The 24,053-nt window shown below is 39.7% G+C and overlaps 1 protein-coding gene across 11 annotated transcripts in view; it reads left to right on the forward strand.

Moving 5' to 3' along the window:
• Positions 1–24,053, forward strand: part of AFF1 (ALF transcription elongation factor 1) — a 209,790-nt gene that overhangs the window by 71,987 nt on the left and 113,750 nt on the right. The window contains exon 1 of one of the 11 annotated variants that reach the window (XM_082463229.1): positions 7,132–7,386. The exons of 9 other annotated variants lie outside the window; for them this stretch is intronic. In XM_082463229.1, the coding sequence (XP_082319355.1) occupies positions 7,370–7,386 (17 nt within the window). In that variant the 5' untranslated portion in view covers positions 7,132–7,369. Of the gene's footprint in view, positions 1–7,131; positions 7,387–24,053 lie in introns of those variants that run through there. One more of the 11 variants, XM_082463231.1, reaches the window with a different exon arrangement.

The raw sequence follows: 24,053 nt of genomic DNA on the forward strand, positions 1-24,053 counted from the left end.
ATACCAATGTGGATTTCTCAGTTTTGACAAATGACAGATGGTACTATAAGACATGAAAATGGGGAAACTGGCCGGGGAGGTATATGAGAATTCTTTGCAACTTTTCTGTAAATCTAAAATTATTCCAAAATAAAAAGACTTTTTTTTTTTTTTTTTTAAGTATGCGCTACCAAACGAAAGTTCATATGCCCAATTCACAGTGAGGCCAAACAAACCAAAATGTAGGAGTTTGGGGCAGAGAAAGGTTTATTGCAGGGCCAAGCAAGGAGAATAGGTGGCTCATGCTCAAACAAACAAACAAAGAAACAAAACCCATACTCCCCAAAGGGTTTCGGCAAAGCATTTTTAAAGGCCAGGTGAGGGTGGGGCGTCCCAGGGTAAGTGATCAGCTCGTGCACTGTTCTCTGATTGGTTTATGGTGGGGTGACAAGGTGGTGTCACAGGAGTTAACATTATCAATCCTTAGGCACCAGTAGGTCTGGGGGGTATGTGCTCGGGATCATCAAGTAGTTAATTTCTTTGTTTGGTGGTGGTTTTAGCATCTGAAAAACAACTCAGGAAATGTGCATCAGATACTATTATTTAGGTAATTCAGAGAGGAGCTAAAGCAGAAGATATGGGGGAGGGGTCTGTCCCAGGAAGACCCCATAGGGTCCTGCTCAGTTACATGTTGGGGTGGGGTTGGGGGTTGGGGAAACTTGAGCTTGTTTGTAGGCTGAGAATAAATAAGTCAGCTGGTATGGATGGGCAGGGGTATTGGGGAGGTGAAGGAAGAATGTTTTATCTATGCACAAACAGAAGAAGATAGGAAAAGTGTAGACCAGGAGTAGAGAAAAAGACATTTCAGTGAAGGAAGAGGTGACACTGGGCAGTAGTCTTTAAACCTTTTTGCTTGTGTCCCCGCCAAATGAATGTTGAAAAACTGGAAGTCTTCAATCTCAAACCTATCAGCTGAATCGTATCAGAGAAAACTTCCATCTCATTTCATAATTCTGATATATAGCTGGATTGGTGAGGCAGGGCCTTGCTCCAGGTTGGTTACCTGGATATGTCAGATGAGGAGCCACCAATGAGTTTCTCCTGATTTGAGCTCAGGGACTGCCCTCCTACATAGAACTGTTCCTCTGGGGCTTCAGACGTATTTGCACCCTGGAGCAATGTACACTTAGAAGAGTGATTTGGAATGGGTGAGAGGCCTACTTTTCTTGATCAAGTAGGGAAAGGCAAGTGGAAGTGGGAGGAAAGCCTGAACCCTCGTTTCAGGAAAGAGGGCATTTGGGAATGAAGAACCAGGAAATAGATTTGCTTCAAACCTCTGCCCTCACCCCTCTTGAGGACTTCCACGTACCCCTGATTTGAAGATCATGGTAGAGGACCTGAAAAGTGTGGAGTAAAGCTGGGGAAGAAGAGGTCTTTCTCAGGACCAGCAAGGGGAGGACTGTTTTGTGTTGAGGTCGTAGCTGAAGGGGGAGCTAGTTAATTTCCAGCGATGCTTATCCAGTTTTCCCTGCTATCTCTGCCCACCCGAGATGGCTCATCTTTTTTCTCCTCCTTGGTCTCCCCTCCCCTTTCCTGTGTCTGATTTATTTGTGACTGTCCAGTGGCACCTTGAGCACTCTTCTTTTGGTGAAGTGATTTTTGCAGTGTCCTCATTAAACAACATCCCATTGAAATGAAGTAAAAATTCTTAGACTTGACCGATGTAACTGTTAGACCAAAAATGCCATTAAAGAGTAGTATCATTGAATGACTATTGTGGACCAAACGCATGCATTGAATGAATATTTAACAGTCCTGATTAAGGCAACTTGTTTTAAAAAAAATGTTTTTTTAAATTTAAAGTATGTTAGATTTTGCTTTCTATCTCCTAAATTAAAAAAAAATAATATAAACATACATTTTAAAACATATGCCTGTTTATATTTTGCCAAATAAATGATGGAACACTTGAAAGATGATTCTGTTTTCACTCTTGGATAACAATATGTAGGGCACATTTGTGATTGTACTTAAGATATTGTTACATATGCCATCTGTTGTTGCCACTACATGTGTGCAAGTGTCATTTATAAAGCTCATTAATTTAAAGAGCTAATAAAAAGGCACTCTTGTGATTCAAGAACCCATTTCAGGTAGTAAAACAGTCTGTCCCACTCACCTTATAAATTCTGCCCTGTTTATTAAATTGTATACCTTACTTTTTTGTTGTTAGCATACTTGGTCACTGTAGGCTTGGTGAATTCTGGAAATGTAGAACTGATTAGCATATTCTCACCATACTGAGAAACTTGTTATTTCGATATATAGATGATATTTTGCTGTCATGTAACATCTTTCCTTTTTTTTTTTTTTTTTTTTTCAAGACTTGTTTTGAATTGGCTTTATTAGGCAATTCATGAATAGGGCAGAATCCCATCTAGCAACTAGAAGGGTATTCCCTCTTTCCATTATTTTCATTAGAAATTCTTCACTGTAGGGAATTCCCTGGCGGTCCAGGGGTTAGGACTCCACGCTTTCGCTAGGTTCAGTCCTTGGTCTTAAGATCCCACAAGCTGAGCGGCAGGGCCAAAAAAAAAAAACCCACAAAACTTCACTGTACTGGGCAATTACTAAGACAGTCCTAACATTTTAAAGGGGCAGTGAAGATTGACAGGTGATCGTACCCATTATTTGTAAGGTAAATTGGGTCCATTAGCTGGTCCATTTTGAGTGCACCTTAGGGCCCAGGGATTTATCACCTAAAGTCTACAGAGCCTCAGGTCCTCCTTAAGTGAGCTGCAGGGGGATCATGAACATCAAAGTATAGCAAATGTCATGTGCATAGGTCTGTATCCTCAAATCTCATCAGAAAGCCAAAGAATTCTGTACCCCCAAAAGGTTAAGAATGTCTTTTGTTCAGTTTCACTGCTGAACAAGACTGTGGGTTGGATACAATGATGTTTTCAAAACACTTGGAGATAATAACACCCACGTGTGTATTGCCATACTTCTTCAGCCACATGCAGTATCCAATTCCAGAATAATTTCTCCTGCACTTTCCTCTAGTATTGTTAGATCTATTACAAATCGAGTGTAATCCCACATCTGTTTCAAATTACTCTCACTAATTTACGTTACAAATGATCTTGAGAGCCCTGGGAATTTCAGGTGTAATCCCGATCTGCTGTTGATTTCATATTTCCGTGTGTGTAAATATTTGCTGTATTCTTTTATTTCCTCATCTTCACAGGGGAAAAATGTAATTTTAATATAAGTGATGTTATATTTCTAGCCAGTGATAAATGGAAATTTTGTGAGTAAATGCTATTATGCAATATTGTTTCTGCTTACTTATATGTCTGATATCAATTTAAAGGATAAATGATCATAGTTGGTATTTAGAACAAGAGAAAGATGGGGGAAAATGGCAAGCAAAAAATTTTTGGGAGTAGACTTTTGCCTAAATTTATGCTTTGTTTCCTTCAAGGTTTATCATTCTCCTATTGCAAAAGAATACATGTGTGCAGTGGTATTTTATTGTCTGATAGAGATTTCTTATGAATGAAAATAAATGCTGTCCAACCATGATACTTAAAATGACTGAGGGATTATAAACCAATACTGAATCAAAGAGCTCACCTTTATCTTTTAAGTATGCGTGATCTAAGCAAGTCGTTCTCACATGTAAGCAGACAAGTATTAGCTGGAGAATTTGTTGAAATGCATATCCCTGAGACCTCCCCCTACAAAGATTTTGATTCACTAGTTCTGGAGTCTGTGGTTTTAACACATGACACAGGTGATTTGATATTTTACCAAAGCTGATCTCGGTGCTAAGATTCTACACAGGAATAGCTATAATATAATAGTATTACTTTTAATATAAGAGAAGCCATGATGATTGTGGAGAGCTGGAGGAGACATGGAAGTATCAACAAGTATCAACAAATGACATGGAATAAGTTTGCACCCTCAAATTATTAAGGACCCCAAAGAGTTTTTGTATGTGTGTGTTTTATCTATTGACACTTGCTGTATTAAAAATTAAAATTGAGATATTTAAAATATTAAATTCTTTAAAATAGTAAACCCATTACCTGTTAACTTAAATAATATTTTTATTTGGAAAAAAAAACTATTTCCAAAATAAAAAATTTAGTAAGAGGATTGGCATTATTTTACATTTATGCAAATCTCTTTACTGTCTAAACTTAATAGAAGACAGCTGGATTCTCATCTGCTTCTGTGTTCAATGTTATTTTGGTTGAAATATATGAAGAAGATGCAGCCTAACACAGAAAACGGAGGAGTATTTTAATACCTTTTTTGATATTATATCAAAACTCTACAAGTCATAGTTTCTTAAAGGTTAGTTGCAATGTGGAATTTGAAATCATATCATTGAACTTTTTTTTGATATATTAAAATCCATTGGTCTGTCCTGCACTGTCAATGGATCTTTTACCCATGCACAATTTTTTAAAAATTTTATTTATTTATTTATTTATTTATGGCTGTGTTGGGTCTTCGTTGCTGTGCGTGGGCTTTCTCTAGTTGTGGTGCGCAGGAGCTACTCTTTCATTGTGGCGTGCAGGCTTCTCATTGTGGTGGCTTCTCTTGTTGCGGAGCACAGGCTCTAGGTGTGCGGGCTTCAGTAGTTGTGGCACGTGGGCTCAGTAGTTGTGGCTCACGGGCTCTAGAGCGCAGGCTCGGCAGTTGTGGCGCACGGGCTTAGTTGCTCCGCGGCATGTGGGATCTTCCCGGACCACAGCTCAAACCCGTGTCCCCTGCACTGGCAGGCGGATTCTTAACCACTGTGCCACCAGGGAAGCCCCACGATTTTGTACTATTTAGAAAATTTTGGTCACTGAGTTACGCAGGTCTTCTTTTTTTACAATTTAATTAATTAATTAATTAATTTAGTTTTGGCTGCGTTGGGTCTTCGTTGCTGTGCACGGGCTTTTTCTAGTTGTGGCGAGCAGGGGCTACTCTGTTGTGGTGTGCTGGCTTCTCACTGCTGTGGCATCTCTTGTTGCGGAGCACAGGCTCTAGGCGTGTGGGCATCAGTAGTTATGGCTCACAGGCTCTAGAGCGCGGGCTCAGTAGTTGTTGCTCGCAGGCTCTAGAGTGCAGGCTCAGTAGTTGCGGTGCACGGGCTTAGTTGCTCCGTGGCATGTCTGATCTTTGTGGACCAGGGCTCGAACCCGTGTCCCCTGCCTTGGCAGGCAGATTCTTAACCACTGTGCCACCAGGGAAGTCCGTACACAGGTCTTCCACAACCACATTCATTACTGTCCTTACCTCATCGGGAAAGTCTTTATGTATTGGGAAGCTGACAGGCTCGCAGTGGCAGATGTCAAGTTTTCCAAAATGCTTGAAAACTCAAATTTTATCATTGGCAATAAATACTGTCAGTTGTTTTCCTTGAAAAAACAGACTCACTTTGTTCATTTTTGAGAAAATGATTGCCAGATACCCAAGTCAGAATAACCACAGTTCGTCAATTGTTCTTTCAAGTAGAAATGGTAGTCCATGAAAAAAACAGCTAGTTCAGCTTGCAGCTCAATTATACAAGTGCTTTTCTTCTAGACAACCACTGTACTTCACTCTGCAGCAGCAGAGTGCTTCATGTGGACTTCCCATTTTGTCACAAAGAACATTAAAATGACCTGTACTCAAGGGTCAAGATTTAAGAAAAGTAGTAATTCCTACTGCTCCCTTCATTAAGGACATGTGTAAAGAAAACTGACCTTTTTTTCTTTTTTAAACTGCTAATGAGTGAAGACCCACTGCCTTGATTAGTGCTAAGGTGCCAGCAGTTTCCCCACAATTGCTTTTGCACCATCAGTGCAAATGTCAGCACAGTGAAAAAGACAAATAATGTCTTTGTGTTATTCTAAAAATAGCTTGACCTCTGAGAAGGTCCTGGGGACTCCCAGTAGACCACGAATCACACTTTGAGACCCACCATAGAGATGCTTTGGGCCTTCCTCCCACCTGCCAGCCCCCACCCCCCAGCTTTGCAGTTTTTGTGCAGATGTCAATATGTCTGTATCCATGGCTCCTTAGCAGTACAGTGTGGAGTATCTCTTTGTGAGATGGTGTCACTGTCATGATTCTAGGTAGAATGGGGAGTCCACGGGGCCGGCATTCACTCAGCATTCATTTGGAGTTTGCAGCTCCTACAGTGTGCTGCTGGTCCGCATGAGACGCTGAAGCCCAACCTCTCCCCTGCCCAACGACGTTTTTCCCTGCTTATTAGCTTTAGGCACAGTTTAAATTTAAATGCCTTCCCTGGTCCCCTTAGTAGGACACGGTTTCGTTTGTACTTACAGTGTTTAATATATTGTTGGCTTGCATCCTCAGTCATTTTCTAAAAATTTGTCAGTTCCTTAATTACTTCTTTAAGTACCATCTGAGTTGCTGTTTCCTTTTAATCTGAATATTGTCCAATAAAAGAGAGGGCGTTTTAAAAAAAAGAAAGAGACGGCGCTTTGTACATATTTGTTTCAATGTAACGAAATCAAAACTGAAAGCTAACAAAGTCAAACAAGTGTGCGTTAGTTGCACATTTCCTGACTGCAAGCATTGGCACGATCAAACGTAGCGAACGTGTTTTACTGTTGTTGTTTTATTCCTTGTTCACTTCAGCCTCTTGGGACCCAATATTCAACAAATATTCAAATTGGGGCTGGAGTTCTGAGCGCCCGGGTACTGCGTGTTCCGGCAGTGTGTGTTTGTACATTGTTAAAACCTGGCAAGAGAGTGGTAACCAGGAGCCTGCAGGCGGGGCTCCGCCGCGGTCGAGCCAGCTGGGCTGCGTCGGCGCTCGGGCTCTGCGCCCCCGCCCGGCGCAGCCTCGGGCTGGGCCGGTGGAGCGCCGTGCCCTTTTAAGGAGGCGGACCGTACCACCAGAACTTTGTTGAAGGGGGTGTCCAGGCGAACTCGGACAACTTTAACAGAGCCGAAGGACGATTTCCTTTACCTTCTGACGCGGGCCGGAGTTCTCGTGCTGCTTGGCGGGAGCTGTGTGCTGGTGGGCTTTGCGCGAAGGGAGCCCTTCGGTTTCCCTTCTCCGGAATCGCCCGGAGGGATCTCACTCGGTCTGAATCCGGACGCGAAGCTCCCCGGGCCGGTCCAGAGTGTAGTTTGCCTGCGGAGGCCCCAGTGCCCGGATGTCCATCAGGATTAGCGCGAGCCAATACGCTGGGAGCCCGAGGCTGCGCTGAGGACGCCCGGGCTCGGGAGCAGGTAGTCCCGTAACATCGGGGAGTCGCGCTGGGGAATCGTCCCCGCCCGGCCCCGGCAAATGGTGAGCGCGGCGCTGGCAGAAGGGCCGCGGGTGGAAGGCTCTGATGGACAGGAGACCTTGAGCTCTATAAACTGAATTATGGCAGCCCAGTCAAGGTAAGGGAGGCACCGAGAGAAACTTTTAAAATATGTTAGTGGCTAGGAGAATTGAAGGTTGCAAGGGAAGGGTTGGGGTGCTAAGAAGAGGACGAGCAGGAAGCAGCTTTGTCATTGCTTTCTCATCATTCCTGATGCTGTGGTTCTTTATTTATGTCAGATAAAAGACAGTTTGGAGAACATACTAGACAATTTCTGCAGAGAGGAGGGGGTTGAGTTAAAGTTAAGATTAAAGTTAAATTTCTCTTCTCTTCCAAAAATAATTATTTTCAGAAAAATCAAGTTGATTTAACTTGTCTGCCTTTGCCCAAATTGTCCTTTAGTTTCTTTGTGCACCTCCTTTTGGTTCTCCTGATTTTTTTCCCCCCCTCTCCGCTAATGCCTTGAGCAGAATTTTAGAAATCGATTAATGTGAAACAGTTCGCCTTGGGGGAGGTGGTTGAGAATTTGCCTGGTAAGTGACTGGAAATTTTACTGCCAGAATGTACGATTGCACATAAAACGGCACAGCTTGCGTGAATCTGCTGAGTAGGCAAAGACCAGGAATGTATCGGGGTTGGTGAAGGGGAGAGGATAATGAACTGCAGTTGCTGTCAGAGGAACGCTATTGTAAGAACCTCCAGCCCTGACTTTCCATGGTTTGTTACTTTTTTTGTAATGAGGCTTTAAGAGTGATGACAAGGCATTAGTGATTTTTATGAAATTCAAACTGTTGTGTATGATTTCATTTTAGTTGTGACAGCAGCTGGTGCTAAAGGAAGCCTACAATTTAGATATATTCCTTTTAAACTTTCAGTTTTACTGGAAAGTACTTTGGTGTCACATTTAAATTAATGAGAGCTCGTCAAGTTGCTTTTTGATGTAATAAAGTGATTTGGGGGAAATCTTACAAGGCTAAACACATTTCAGGTCTGAAGACCCAGATAGGTCACTCAAAGAAATAGATGCTTTAAGCTTAAAGTTTGGGCTTGATGAGACTTTGAAATTTTTTCCTAAGAGATAGAACTTTCTAGGAAGAAAAAGAACTTCACTATATAGAGCGCCTCTATGTGCTTTGTATATTTAATCCTCTAGACTCAGTGGTTTATCCCCTGCCCCCATTTTATTGGTTGTTCTAAGAAAGAGGTTCTTAACTTGAGGCCATGTAGTAGGAAAACTTGGATGAGAAACAAAAGTTGCATCTTTATTTATGCTAACCTTGACTGAAATTTAACTGCCAAAAGGGTCCATGGCATCAAAACCTTAGATTAAGACACTGTGAGCTAAGAAATTAAATAGTATCTAACAGAGCTCAATAATAGAAAGCTGGGATTTGAACTCAGATGTGAGTGATTTCAGTGTCTGAACCCTTAAATTAATTAAGAACAAAATGAGGTAATAGCTAAATTGGACACTGCTGTGTGCCAGGCACAGCAACTGTAACTGGATTACCTCTGACTCTTCTCAGTCACTTAAATAGGTAAGTAGTTGTATTTTTCACATTTGTTCAGGAAACTGAGGCCCAGCCAGTCTGTTTCTTGCTTGAGGTCACGCAGGTAGAGCAGTGCCTGCCTGACTTCTGAGCTGCCCTGCAGCATTTCCTTACTTTCAGGCTGCCTCTTTAATGCTGAGATAGGTGTTGAAAGGGAACTGCAAAGCCTCAGTCTAAATGCACAAAAAGCAATTTCTGCTAAAAGTACTTTGCTACAAGATGTAAAAATCCGAGTTATCAGTATGGTAGTTCAATTTGCTAGTAATTGAAATAGGAGGACTGTACATATTCTGCTTTTCTGCCTGGCCTTCAGATGTGCCCTTGAACTAGGAACAAAGCTACAATGTCCTTTTTTTTTTTTTTTTAATTTTTTGGCCTCACTGCACGGCACGTGGGAACTTAGTTCCCCGACCAGGGATTGAACCCGTGCCCCCTGCATTGGAAGTGCAGAGTCTTAACGAGTGGACTGTCAGGGAAGTCCCCAAGGCCATGCTGTCTTGCTGTTTTCTTAGTCTGCATCATGGGAGTGTATCTCTCAAGTGGTAAATGTGCATTTTCTTCACTTGTAGCTGGAATGTGGTCCAAGCTCACTTAGACATTGTATTTGTGGGAGAATAGGTAATCTTTGAGATCCCGAGAGAGAATATACGGAGAAAATTGCAGGTATTTTTGGATTTCAGGAAACCCCAAAGCTGGGCCACTCTGCCTGAGTAGTGCTAAGAGAAATGCAGCCATCATCTGTGATGTATAATCTGGGGTAGTAAAATCTTGCCCGTGTGTCACTTGCAGCATCTGTTTGCTTTTGAAACAATTAATTTAGATTCTTGGACTCACTGGATCTGAATATTCATAGCATTCATAGCTCAGTTCTAACCATTGTGCACTGTTTAAATAATTAGGTGGTGGGATTTTTTTGTTTGTTTTTGAGTAGAAGAGATAGATGGAAACTTAGATGAAACTGAATTTTGTAGCACTGATAGTGAATAAATGAGCTGACCATGGCACTATTCTCTTATTATTTGTTATTGTTATAAGGTAATAGTCTTCATTTGATGTTGATGGATGGTGTATGACTAATTTTTCATGTGTATTTCCTCTCTCTAGTCCTCTCCTTAAGACATTGTCTCACATTTTTAGTATTCCTTGCATAGGCTAGAAGTACTTTGAATGAGGGAGGGACTGCTTAAATCTCTTGGCTTGTGAATTTCCATAAATTGAGGTTACATGTTCCTCTCCATTTTAAAACCTAAAAGTAGGAAATTGATTATTTTGTTTTGCTTTGTGGTTGATTTCTTCTGCTAGATATGGAAGACATTTATTGAATGAAAGGTCAATTGCCTAAGTTTTAAAACTTAGATTTTGGGTCAGTATTTTGAGAACATTAAATATCTGCTTTGCCTTTTCAGAATTGTGGAGAAAGGCAGTCACTTAGAAGTGCAACATCAGTTAAAGCAGGGCATATTCTATGCCTCCCCTGTGAGATCAGTGTGTGCTTCCTTTGGAGTCTATATAAGGACAACAGATATATTGACTATGCTTCCTTGCTTTAAGGTGAAATAGTTACAGATCATGGCTTTAGTTTCCAAATTCTGATCTAAAGCACTTGGAGACTGCTTTTATAGGAGTATACAGCCTGGCACATCCTCTTTTGAGGACTGGTAAACCTATGATGGGTAGGGGTGGGCATGGAATCCCATCAGTTTGTAGATCTATCCTTTTCTATGAGGATTAGCTTGCTTTATCTTGAGGAGTGTGTTGATGGATAAAAGAGAAAGGAGGGCTTTGGTTCTCCATCTCTGCTCACCCCTTCATTGAAGCAATCCCTGAATTTTAGAAAGGAATACATACATCTCTTCAACTACCTTCAGCGATTAACCGGTTTTAAATGCACCTTGTGCTACTGGAGAAGCCCTGGCCCACCTCCCCCCAGGGTGTGTGTGTGTGGCGGGGGGGGGGGGGGGTGGGGTGGGGTGGGGGGGTGGCGGGGGGAGGGTGCATGAATGAGAGTTGGGGGAGTTGAACTTGCTTCTTTAGAAGAGTAGCTTCTGGTGGCTGAGCACGTCTCAAAAGCGCTTTCACACAAACTGCAGAAGGAAATTAGGTTTAGGTAACTCTCCCACAGGTTTTTTTTTGTTTGTTTGAATTTGACTAAAGTTAATGATGTTAAAAAAAAAATAATAGAGGAAAGTTAGATTGTTCCCAAGATTATTATGAAGCCGGTTTTTGGTGGATCTCTGACTCTGGTGGGGGAAGTTTTCCACGGCAAAAAGCAATGCTCTTAAACTGGTATGGAACCAGTTTTGCTCCGTCCTCTGTCCCCACCCCCAGTTTATGAGCTTTGTAAAGATTACCTTGGAAGAAAATTCATGAAAGCAAAAAAGTTCTGATTTAATATGAGCAAATATCAAAGAAGAATGCTTGATGTTTTGGAAAGTGCAGTTCAAGGAAGTGATTTCAAGAGGGAAATAATTTATGCAGTATTTTGACCCAGTGAATGTCTTCATTTTTTCCCTTATGACGCCATTGTAAACTGTGTCCTTGACAGAAGAGGTTTCTTAAATGATTTCCTTCTAGTTCATCCTGAGAACCCCGCTGAGCTTCCTGACTCAGACTAGAGGTTCTTCCATGATGAGGATGGAAGGAGGATTGAGTCATTTTTTTCATTCAGCTGGTTTATGGGGATCTTCTTTGGCAAAAAAATAAAATAAAATAAAATAACACAAGTGGTCTCTCAAGAGAGTTAGGGGATTCTATACTATACCATGAAAAGGTATTCAATAGCTGGTTCTATACTGTTTTGAAAATGGAATTTAGTGAATGCTGCACTAAGCAACTTAAATGTCAAATATACTCATTATCTTAATCATGGATAAGAGAGAAATCTCTCTCATCTGGGTACTGTCACTTATTTGTTTTGAGCATCCAAAGCTATGTATTACTTAATAGCTGTAAAATGGAGGAATTATAAAGCTGGTTCGCTTCATTACTGCTTTGAGGTATAACATACAACTTGATTGCTTCTAATATATAAACTTAGTTTTCTGTTAGCAAATTTCTCTATTTTGTTTGCTTTCCAAGATAGGAAAATAAACTTATTTCCAAAATCTGTCTTCTGAAAGGGCAAGGCCTGTATGTGAGATGTGGTGAGAAGGACTACATGCAACAGTGTATTCTGACTTTGCTTCCATTCTACTTGGAAATGCAGCCTGCACCTTTAGGACAATGTTTCTTGGCTCAGAAGTGCAAACATAGCAAGCTTGGGTATCATAATCTCTTTGTTGTGGTTCAGTTACATTTTATTGATATGGGGTGGGTGCATAACTTTTACAGCTTAAATGATTACCTATCCTTTTTACTTAAGTTAAAAAAAAATTGAAAGCTAAAGTTGTAGTATTTTAGCTCTGCTTCCGATTGTTCTTCATGCATTTTAGTATGAACATAACCTGTATTCATTTGCTCAGAATAATACAGCAACTAGAATGCAAAGTAATGTCTTGCTCAAGTATATATGTACCAGATGAAGTTTAGCTTTAGGCCTCTGGTGGAGGGGGGGAGAATAAGATTTATAACTTTTGGTGTTAATGCCCTTGGAGACCCAAAAGTAAAAATTAACTTTAATAAACATCCCAGTGCTGACTTTTTGTGTCTTGGCAGTGATCAGTGTTGAGAATCCTGCTCCTGTGCAAACTTTTCCCTTTTCCTATCTATCCACAGTGAGTTAAAGCTTAACCTGATGGCCACAAAGCCAGCAGACTTAATATCCTGAAAGCCTTTTTCAATGGTGAACGTCTGTTGTTTTCTTGCATTGGTTTATTGGCTTCGTTTTTAATTTAACCAGATTGGACTCCTATCAGGTTCTTAAAGCAGTAATTTGATGTCAGATTTAATATATTAAGAGGAAATCCCAATAGTGACATCTTGTCAAAAGGAACTGAAGCAAACAGAAGGGAGAAATATATTGTATTTCTATTGACAGCTAAATTGTCTTTATTTTGGTATTAGGTATTGTATTTCCAGAGGGCACCCATAGTTCGACCACATTCTAAAAGTACCAAAGATTGTTCTTCCTCCACAGTGGCTCATGTGATGATGAATGCTTGGAGACCTGCGGGCCACATGATCCTTTGTTTGGGTGGGCTGGGGAGAGTTAAGGATGTGACTCCTGAGTCACTGGCTCGCCTTTATTTTACCCAAAAGGATCTTGCCTTTCTTTTCAGTATTGCTTACAGCTCGATTGGCAATTAAACAAATAAAAGTGAAGGAATATTTTAGGGGCAGTGTGGTTATATTAAGCTCAAAGTTCTCAAACTGAATTAGGCACAAGAAACAACGTGAGTGCTTCTTAACATGCAGATTCTGCTCTCCCCTCCCCCCAGAGATTCCTATTAGGCAGGTCCAGGGTGGAGCTTGGGTGGAGCCCTGCTGGGTCTGAGGCCAGAGGCCCACCCACCACACTTTGTGAAATGGGGTGTGTGTGAGGGAGATACAGTATCATATAAACTATGTGTGTAATGCAGTTACATTTTGATTTAATATATATTCATATATACACATCCCCCCCATTGAAATAGACAAGAGGTTGGTACAGAAGGTAGATATCTACCTCTATAAATTTATGTACCGATTATAAACTCTATTAGTTGAAATGTCCAAATGCACCTATATTTAAAAAATAAAAGGAAAAGGAAGGTACCAAGAAGTAATGTGCAATGTTTGATCCAGCAGCACTTTCCCAAAAATTGTTTCTTAAGGACCTGGATACTTAATTTACCCTTTCCTATCCGCTCTGGTCTCCCTCCCAAAACTACTAACTCACTCTTCAACACCCCCCCCCCCCCGCCATCCCCCATTCATCAGGTGGCAGTTTTGTTTTTTTTTTTAATTTTTACTTATTTTACTTATTTTTGGCTGCATTGGGTCTTCGTTGCTGCGTACAGGCCTTCTCTAAGTTGCTGCAAGCGGGGGCCACTGGGCTTCTCGTTGCGGTGGCTTCTCTTGTTTCGGAGCACGGGCTCTTAGGCTCCTGGGCCTCAGTAGCTGTGGCACGCAGGCCTAGCAGTTGCAGCACGCGGGCTCAGTTGCTCCGTGGCATGTGGGATAGGGCTTGAACCCGTGTCCCCTGCATTGGCAGGAGGACTGCCAACCACTGCGCCACCAGGGAAGTCCCAGGCGGCAGTTGTTTTTGTTCCTAGGGAAAAGTTATAACTGTGAATTGGTCAATTATATCCAAACTTTTGAAACTGAAATAAAAGTTTAGGGTTTTTTTCCTTTCTTTTAAACAAGAGCATTGTCTAGGTGTACTGTCATTGAACAAATAATACGCAACAAAAATTTTAAAATGGGGCTCCTATGGGAAGTAAATGTTAAAATTATAGCAGAAGTCAGTTCCTGTAACAAAATTCAGGAAACACTTTCTGGTATGTGGGTGTTGTAACTTTTCAATTCTTGGAACTTTCCTTCAGGAAACTGTCCTGTCAAAAGCAGAGCAGTCGATAAAATATGAAGCACAATTCACAAACTCTGTTATGCAGTGTAATTAAATTTTGATTTGGGGCATATGTTTTTGTGGTGGTGATAGAGCTGAGACTGTCATGTGACTTTCATCGTGGATAACGTGCATCTGGATAACTTGTTAAATGGCTTCTCTCCCTCTCCCCATTCTCTTTGCTTTAAAAATACAGGTGTACCTGATTTGCTCTGGATGTGAATTTATGGAAAGTGGTATTTATAAAATTAACCAGTTCCCATTGTTTTGTATAAAAGTATGAAACTTGTTTCTTTTCCAGCTTTACAGAAATTACATATTTTTGTCTCATGATTGACAAATTAATATTTTACCTTAGACATTTACATTTCTAAGTAAGATAGTCTACCTAGTAAGTTGGTAACTTAAGCTGCCAAAATGCTGATAAAAATTTGAGTCCATGATTTTAGGATTTTAATTTTTTTTCTTTAAAGGAAAATAACTTCTCACTGAGTTAATAGGACGTTTTAAGTAAGGTTTTTTTGGGGGGGGGGTTAAAAACATATTTATTGGTTCAAAGTTCTAGACAGTAAAACAATAGCTAAAGCTCTTGTTTTATTTTTTTTTCAAGTAACTTTGACCTAGCATTTACACGTCTAGGAATTATGTTTTTCTGTTATTCTTTTATAAGCTGTGTGTCTCCCTTTCACACTCAGTTCCCTCTTAGAGTTCAACCATACTTATGCTAGCTCTCCATTAAGAAAAAAAGAAAATCTGTGTAAATATAAACTTTGTACCAGATGGAAAAAATCAGGCAGCAACATTTACTAACATTAGGATAGTAAAAGGGTAGAATGAAACCCAGTGTGTTACATTTGTTTCAAAATGGAGTTCTGCTACCTGAAGATGTTGGGAAGAATAAACAGTGGTCTGTGTCACTTGGTTTTAGTAAAATTCAGAGTAAACCAATTAGTTTTTGTTTTTAAATCGGAACTATGCCCAGAAGACAAAAAGCCCTAGATGGGAAGTTATAAAAGATTGAATATGATCATTTCTATCATATTGCTGATTGTGTAGGGGTTTTGTTTTAACCCTCATGACAGGGGCATTTTCTTACAAACATCTTCGTATTTTTCTCATTTTAACAGTCATATTTTTCTAAGGATAAAGTGAAAATCATTAGATTTACTTCATTTGAGTTTAATTTGTAGGCTTTTAAAATCTTGACAGTTCTTATGATAAGCCTAGAATAAAACTTGGTTTCTATCTGAGTTCACCCGTAATTCTGTGGTGAAACCCCTAAGGTATTGGTATTATCCATTATTTTAAAGAGCAGAGTAGAAGCTTCACCACTTTTGGTCTTTTGGTAGCTTGGTAAATTACTTTTTTTTTTTCTTTTTGCAAAGGGAGAGGGGCATGTTCACCAGATCTTTTATCTCCCATGGTACTTGTCATTTTATGCTTCTTCCCAGCCCAGCTTTTTTTGTTTGCTTTGTTTTCTTTTTTCTTTTTTTCTTTTCTTTACAACTTTGAGGTATATTTTACATATCTTAAAAGTTGACCATTTCAAGTATACAGTTCAGTGATTTTTAGTTACTTTACTGATGCAACCATCACCATTAATCAATTTTAGAACATTTTATCCTCCCAGTAAGATCCCTCATTGCCCCATCCAACCATTAATCTACTTTTTGGGTGTAAATTTGCCTTTTGTGGGTGTTTCATGTACACGGAATCTTGTAGTTTCTTGCATCTGGCTTTTTTCACTCACATAATTTTTTGAAGTTCATCTGTGGCATAGCATGTGTCAGTAGCTCTGTCCTTTTAATTGCTGAGTAATTAATTCTGTTGTCTGGATAGATAGACCGGTTTTTTCCAGTGTTTTGCCTTTTGGGGGGGTATTTGAATAATGCTGCTCTGAACATTTGCATGCAGGTCTTTGTGTAGACTATGTTTTTCTTTTTCTTGGTTAGGTACACTACGAGTGGAATTGCTGGGTCTTATGACAGTTTTGTACTTAACCCTTTGAGAAACCACCAAACTGTTTTCCAAAATATATGCTCACCCATAGCCCATGTTTAAACCGATCTAATTCATTCAGTTTCTTGTGACTTATGTACTATTCTCATAGTCAGTTGGGCTGTGAAAGTAGTGGTTCTGAGATGTGATTTAGAAAATGTTTTAAATTTATATATGTCTTAAAAACACAACTCTTTTTTCCTATAAAGAAAATCCCTTTTGGTATTTTTAAATTTGATTGGGCTTTTTGATGAAGAAACTTATCAAGGAATGTTTAAAGAATACCAAATTTAAAGTACCAGCATGCTGTTGTCAAAATCGCAAAAGAAACTTCCAACCCACAACTCAAATGTCACAAATATATTATTAAATATAACTCCTTTATGTCATAACTGCAGAATGGTCCTAGAAGTTGTTAACTTCAATACACTTTATAATAAAAACATTCAGGCAGAAATTAGCTGTTTTCATTCACTACAGCCTCACATGCAAAGATACGTTATCTAAATGAAGCTTCTGGAAATTATCATTGAAACTTGGGTCCTGCCAGGGGAAGGTGGTGACCACGTGCCCTCAGTTGGTGGTGTGCTCCAACCTTCAGGAAAAGATACATCTATTTTACAAACAGAAATATTTCATGAAATGCGGTGAAGTTATCTGTATGTGCACGTGTGATGGTAGTGATAGCGGATCATCTTTTCAGCACTCCACTGCTATTCTGTTTTTTAAAAAAAGGCTGTGAGGCCCTGGTTCTTGTCCACTGCACAGCTGCCTTGAATGAGTCTGCCCAGTGTGTCTTCTGCTTTGGAGGACATGTTATCAGAATTCACTGCTTCTGAGTATTAATTTTTACCTACTTAAAGATTATATATCAGTATGAATAGCTTTATGCCTGTGACCAATTCACATGCCTGGACAGTGCTTTTAATATTGATTCTCTGTATCCTGTATCGATGGAGCCTCCCTGCTCGCTCAGAGCCAGCCGCAGCGTGTGCAGGGCTCTGAGCTGCTTCAGACAGATCCGGGGTCTCCCTCCCCGCAGGGAGACAGAAAACCAGCAAACAAACTGGCAGCAAAACAACGGCAGACTGTGTTAGGTACTATGACAAAAACCCAACCGGGCCGGGGCGGAGAATAAGGGAGTGTGGGGAACTTGTTTTCACGTGCGCCATGAGGACCTTCGAGGAAGTTAACCCAAAATGGAGAAAACGCAGATCATGACAAGTTAGATTTAATTGTCCTTTCAGAATGTAATAAGTGATATTGGTGGGAAGGGTGGCATTTTTAAACAGGGTCAATATGGTTTTAGGAAATAGCCATTATGTGGCAGTTTCTTAAAATAAAATTTTAATTGTTTTTGTGAATTATACCAAAACTCAGCCCTATTTAAAAAAAATTTTTTTTAAATTTTCATGGAGACAAAGTGAGTTCCATAACAACGTAACTTGAACTTTAAAAATAGAGACTATGTTTTCTAAAAGTTTGCTTTAATTGGTGCATAAATATAAACAAGTTAAACATGTGGGAAAGAAATTTGAGAGGACATTTTCCTTAGTTTGGAAACCATCAAATAAAGGATGTGATAGAATTAGAGAAGTCCTAGCTCAGTGAGGACAGTCATAAGGGAATGAAGATTTAGACTGTTGCGGAGGGTTTTTAAGCCTGGCTATTTTAAAAGGTTAATCTACAAAGCATCTTTTTATACATGTGAAAGGCTGTTATGGGGAGTGAGGTGAAAGATGGCCTCCATCTCTGCCAAAAACAGATCTTGAAGAAATAACTTATATATGTTAAGAGGTTTAAGCAAAGCCTGGGAATGAACTTCTCATTGAAGATAAGTAAACATGAAAATATAGTAGAAGGTGGTGTTCTTTTAGTATATATAGAAATAGAAAATAATGTTCTACTTTGGATATTTTAGGAAGTAGCAGATGGTTTTAAGTACCTTTTTCTCAAGGGATTCTGTGGCTTCTTAAAAAAAAAAATGTGATCACAACAAACTACTAGAGGAACTGAAAGTTCTTATCCTCTGCATGCATCACGGCTTTATTTGATTATAGAGAGTTGCTTCAAGGATCCTGTGCTCATTATCACCTTATCTCTTTTGTACCTCTGTTTTATAGATATTTTCAAATAGATGTATTTAGTTCTATACCTTTTGTGGCATGATATATGGTAATTTTATGACTGTACTGTGAACATGTGAAAAGAAGGTGTATTCTTTATTTTCAGGGTCCAGGGTTAAACGTGGGTTTGTACATTAGACCTATTTTACATTATTTCTATATTCTTTGTCCATTTATTCTGCCATGGACTGGGAGATGAATAAAGATCTCATACAATTAGAGAATTTCTACATCTCCTAGTATCTTCTGAAATTTTTGCTTTACAAATGTGGTTGCAATGCTTTTGGTGTGTAGATATTCAGAATTGTTACATCTTCGTTTTAGATCGCTCCCCTTGAAGGCATTAGTTTCTTATGTATACTTCCAGTTTTCTTTGAGTATTGGTGACATTTTTTTAAAAAATAAAAGATACATCTTTCATCCACTTGGATATTATTTTGGTTTAAGGAGTGGGAGGGGTGGTCTAGCCTCCCTCCCAGCCTGCCCCCAAACTAAACATTTTGTTCTCTGTTCAAGAACCACCATCAAACTCAATGATTGTAACTTTATAATATGTCTTAATATGTGAAAGAGCTAATCTCCCTTCTTTACCCTTCGTGCTTTCAGAATTTTCATGGATATTTTCTCATGTATATTTTTCAAGATCAGCCTGAGTATTTTGTCAAAAACTGGTGGCTTTTAATAGGATGACTTCCTAACAAACTTATAAAACCTCATCCTGTTTTTCAGAAGTATTAAAGTTTTAAACAGGATCTCTGTTTTTTTTAGATTTTCATGGAATGGAAAAGGGTAAGTCCCAGTGCCAGGGACTCCTGAATCACCAGACAGACACCACTCATTTATGTTGGGGACATTTGGGAAATCCTGTTTGCCTCAGTTTCTCCAGAAAGAAGTGAAAATGTACATTTGCTCTTGTCATGAATGAATGTATTATTAATATAACTCTAACTGGAATTGTATTTTTGTAGATGATTCACATCTGGCTTTGGGCAGAAACAGCATTTTGCAATCTCTGTATTGCTGTGCATAGTATCTCACTTTCTAGCAGACTTTTTGGTCGTTTGCTTTTCCTTGACCATAAAAGATATAATTTAGGCTCTTTAAAAATCTTTTTGTAGTTCAGTAAAATAAAAGCAGCAATTTATTAAAGTTAATTGTAATTAAGACGAAAGAGAAATATCTTCCTTAAATCTCAACAACTTGACTAAAGATGTTCTTTTTGTTCCTTTTCAGCTTTTTTCTTTATACATTAAATGTTTTCACATAGTTGAACTATTCTTTGTATACATTTGATAAGTGATTTAGTCAATGTACGGGGAAAAGAAGATGAGGTTGGGATTACTTTAGGCTGTTGTGATTTTTTGAGATTCTCATTATCTCTTAAATTTGAAAAGGAACAGATAAGACTTTCAGATCTTTTATGCTTAGAAACGCTATGCTAAGAATACATTTTTTAAAAGCTGAAAATAGCCCAGTTCATATTGACTAAAGCAAGGTGTTATTTTATACGTTGTGCTATAGAAGCCAGGGTAGTCATGGAGATATTAACACACTGCCACTTGGGTTTAATAGATATTGCAGCCTGTTCATGGTTCTGGTTATGGAAACCACACTGAATACCATAGTTATGAACTTCACTCGTTCATATTTACTTATAAGACTGTCATAGTTGAAGAGCTAGTGTAGCTCACAAACTCATAATAACTGAAGACCCCTTGTAGGATTTTTTCTTTTCTATTCACACTTGCAGATAGTGTTCATGCATGTTCATACAGAACCCAAACATTGTCTCAGTAGGAGAAGTTGGAATCATATATGCAGACTGAAATCATTATTTCTAGTCATGCTTTTAAATATTAGTTTGAAAAATTGCTGTTTTGTTTTTTTCCTATTAGTATCATTTTAAGATCAACAAGAAAATTAGGAGTTCTCTGGCGGTTCAGTGGTTAGGAGTCTGCACTTCCACTGCAGGGGGCATGGGTTCGATCTCTGGTCGGGGAAACTAAGATCCTGCGTGCCATGTGGCATGGCCTCTCCCCCCAAAAATAAAAAAAAATAAAATCAACAAGAAAGTAAAGAGATTTTTGACAATTGCCTGAACTTTGTAAATCTCAATCAAATTTGTTTAAATTATCAGGGATAGAAAATTCAGATACTTATATTTTTATAGAATTCCTTTAAAAATTGTGCCCAAACTGTAGGACAGCAAGAGTCACTGAAATTACTTATTTACTTGAGGAAAACATTTCTGATTTAATTCAAAAATGATTTTTTTTCCCATTGTGTTTTCATAGTTGAGCTGGTAAGAGTGGGTGGTTATTTCAGTAGGTGTTGGGAATTTTAAAAAGCGTAGATAGTTTCCTAATTACCGCTTTTCTCCCCAAAATGGGTTTGGAACACAGAAAGCAGCAGAAGCAGCAATGAAAATCATGTGATGAAGGTTAAGCCCCCAGGCTGCACCCAGAATGTTTCTTCACTTATGGTACCAAAATGTCAAAAATTTGGAGCAATAATGGAAAACAGTGCAATTGATGAAACAAAGCATACAAACCATGCTTGAATAAGATGGTTTATCCTATACTCAAGTTAGTTTTTTGTTTTGGCAGGGGGGAGGAGTGGTGTAGGGCATCTTTAGGTTTAATAGGAGGAGAATGTGGAAAAAAATGAATTATTTTGGGAGTATTTCTGTTGGTAAACTTGGACACTTTGAAGGACAGAGGCTTTATGTATAGTTTCAGTGTATGATAATAACAGTCATTTATTGAGCATTCCATTATATTCTGAGCCCTGAGCCAGGAACTTTGCATATTTGATATCCCTGAATCTGTATGACAGAGATTATCACTCCTATTGCACGGATGAAGAAACTGAGGCTTGTGGAGATTAACTGACTGACCCAGGTTACACAGCAAGTGACAGCTTGACACACAGCCTCTACTAATCTACTCTAGACTTTTCATTTAATTGTCTTATCCTCATACACTTATCCATATGGCGAATGTTCCTTGGTTTACTAATAAACGAAGGATGGAGAAAGTGGAATATGATTGTAGGTGTATCTCCTTCTGTCTTTTAACTCAACTGTGACTGTGAAACAGAAAAAGGGAGGGAGAATAGGGAAACACGGTATGTGTAAAATTCCTCTCAGGGTGAAGAAATGTGCAGAAGAAATGTGAGGTCAGTCTTTACTAATGCCCAGCACTGGGAAGTACCTTTTCGCCACAACTTGGTCGCCACATGGAGAATGAGGGAGAGAATGCAACTATTTGAAGTTGTGGGGTATTTGTAATTCAGGGAACTCCTGTAGTGTTTGGAAGGGGAGATATGTATGGATGGAACCTTTGTGGATAAAAGATGTGAAATCCTTTTTACCCCGTATCCTCCTCCAGGATGCTGCTTCCATATAAGAAACTCATTGTGGGACAAAGCAGACATCCTTCTGCCTCTTTTTAGTATGAAATGCATGCACCCCTTTGCCTCTGCTGTAGGACACCACACTTCTCATACCATCCTTGGATTCTCCTTTTTTTCTGCTGTTCTCTTACCTGCTCTATATGCTGCCAGCTCTAGAAACCATCGTATTGTGTTTAATATTGAATTATTTTGCTTTCTCCTTGGGTAAGAGAAGAATGGGAGGAGCATAGAAAGCATGGGGGTAGGGAGACCAATGCCTGTGTTGCTTTGCCCAGTTCTTGGACTCCAGCTGTATGTATTTATTAATAATAGCTCGCAGTTATTGAATACTTAACTATGTGCCAGGCACTGGGCTAAGGTAATTGTATGCATTAGGTAATTGAATTCTTACAACAGCCCTAAACCTTTGGTACAATTATTTCCATCTTAAAGAAGAGGAAACTAGAGCTTAGAGTTTGTGACTTATGCGGTTGACCATAGCTAGTCACAACAGAGTCCCAAAGGTCCCTTTCACAAATGTAGCTATTAAGAAAGATCTCCATGTTTGTTTTCAGTCTGCTTTCTCAGTAGAAAATAACAGTGACTTGGGAATATTTCTCATTCTCCACTGTAGTGGCTCTCAACGTGGGGGAGGAAGGGAAAGGAGGAGGAGGGTATCGAGGGTATTTTCCCACCCCCGCCCTCAGGGATATTTGGCATTTCTGGTATATTTGATGGTCACAGCAGGGAGGAAGGTGTGCTACCATCATCTAAGATAGAGGCAGGTGGTCCCGTTACACTTTCTACAGGGCACAGGACAGTCCCCACAATGAAGAATGATTTGGCTTAGAGTGTCCGTAGTGCCATGGTTGAGGACCCCTTCTCTGCAGGGCCCCCCTGGTTCTAGGCCTGGGGATATTTGTGCTTCAGCGAGCACCTGTGCATTGTCATCAGACTCCAGCTCAGTCGGTGCTGGCCCCAAATGTGAGTTATTCGGCCATGTTTGGGACATAGTATGCAAGACACTGCTAGGTACCGTGTGGATTACACTGCCCTGTAGAAAAGGGAGAAGTGGTCAGACTTCTCATAGAAATTCAGAAAATGGAAGAAACACTTCTGAGTGTGGTGAGGAAAGGATTTGTTGAAGCAGAGGGGCCGTGGCACAGGCAAGGGCTTGGATGGATACAAGTTGCGAATTAGGGAAGTACCGATCCCAAGTGGATGGATAAAGAGCACAGTATTCTTTTTAGGGCTGGAGGTACATCTGGGGGACATTTTCAGGCTTCTTTCTTACCCAGTTGAGTGCTCTCTGTTTACTGTGCACCTTTAGCAGTCATTAGCTCACTTAATCCTCATGTTAATCTTAGGGAATTGGTACTATCATTAGCACCACCCCTTTTAATGGCTGATGTAACTGAGACTCAGAGAGATTAAATGACTTGCCCAAACGATCACAGCTAGGAAGTGGCAGAGCCCAGTTTGAACCTTCACTAACTCTAGAGACCATGCTCTTAACCAGCTTAGTATGCCAGTAACCAGAGAGTTCTGTCCTGTCCTGTATTGCTCAGCGTCCTCTCTGCCTTCCTCCAAATTCAGCGAAGCCATGGTAGGAGACTGACAAACAGCAGTCTCCATTTGGAGACCTTGAGTCTGGTTGCTGTAGCGGAAGGTGGTAGAGGGGTCAGAGGTGCCGAGGGTGAGTTAACAGAGAACTAAGGTGCGCCTTTTAAAGGAGCAAGGAAAGAATTCTGAGTGACTTGGGCCTCAATATATCTGGCAGGGACGAGGTTGATTGCAGTAGCATTTTGAACTAGTTCGAGGGAAAAAATATACAGAAAGGGAGATTGGTAGGTATAAGGTAACCACCTATTATATTACAGATTTACTTGTGTCAAATGCGTTTCTAAAATCTGGGCCTTTTGTAGTTTATATATCAGATGTAACTCAAACTAGGGAAAATAAAACCATAGAATCAGGCCCTCCTTAAAGCCCAAAGCTTTCTGGCCTGGTAATTTTGTAGGGAAGGACTTGCAAGAAAAACACTCTGAAATATAAAGAAGGAAATGTGATTCTGGTCTTTCCTTTATAGGCACTAAATCAGTACATGAAGAAATAGGACAGGAATCAAAGAAGATTAATTTTCCAAAACCTCACAAACAACCTAGTTCGCAAATAGGGAACAGCAACAATTTTT

Source organism: Balaenoptera physalus (genome assembly GCF_965194825.1).
Source record: "Balaenoptera physalus genome assembly, chromosome: 5".
NCBI classification, from domain to species: Eukaryota; Metazoa; Chordata; class Mammalia; order Artiodactyla; family Balaenopteridae; genus Balaenoptera; species Balaenoptera physalus.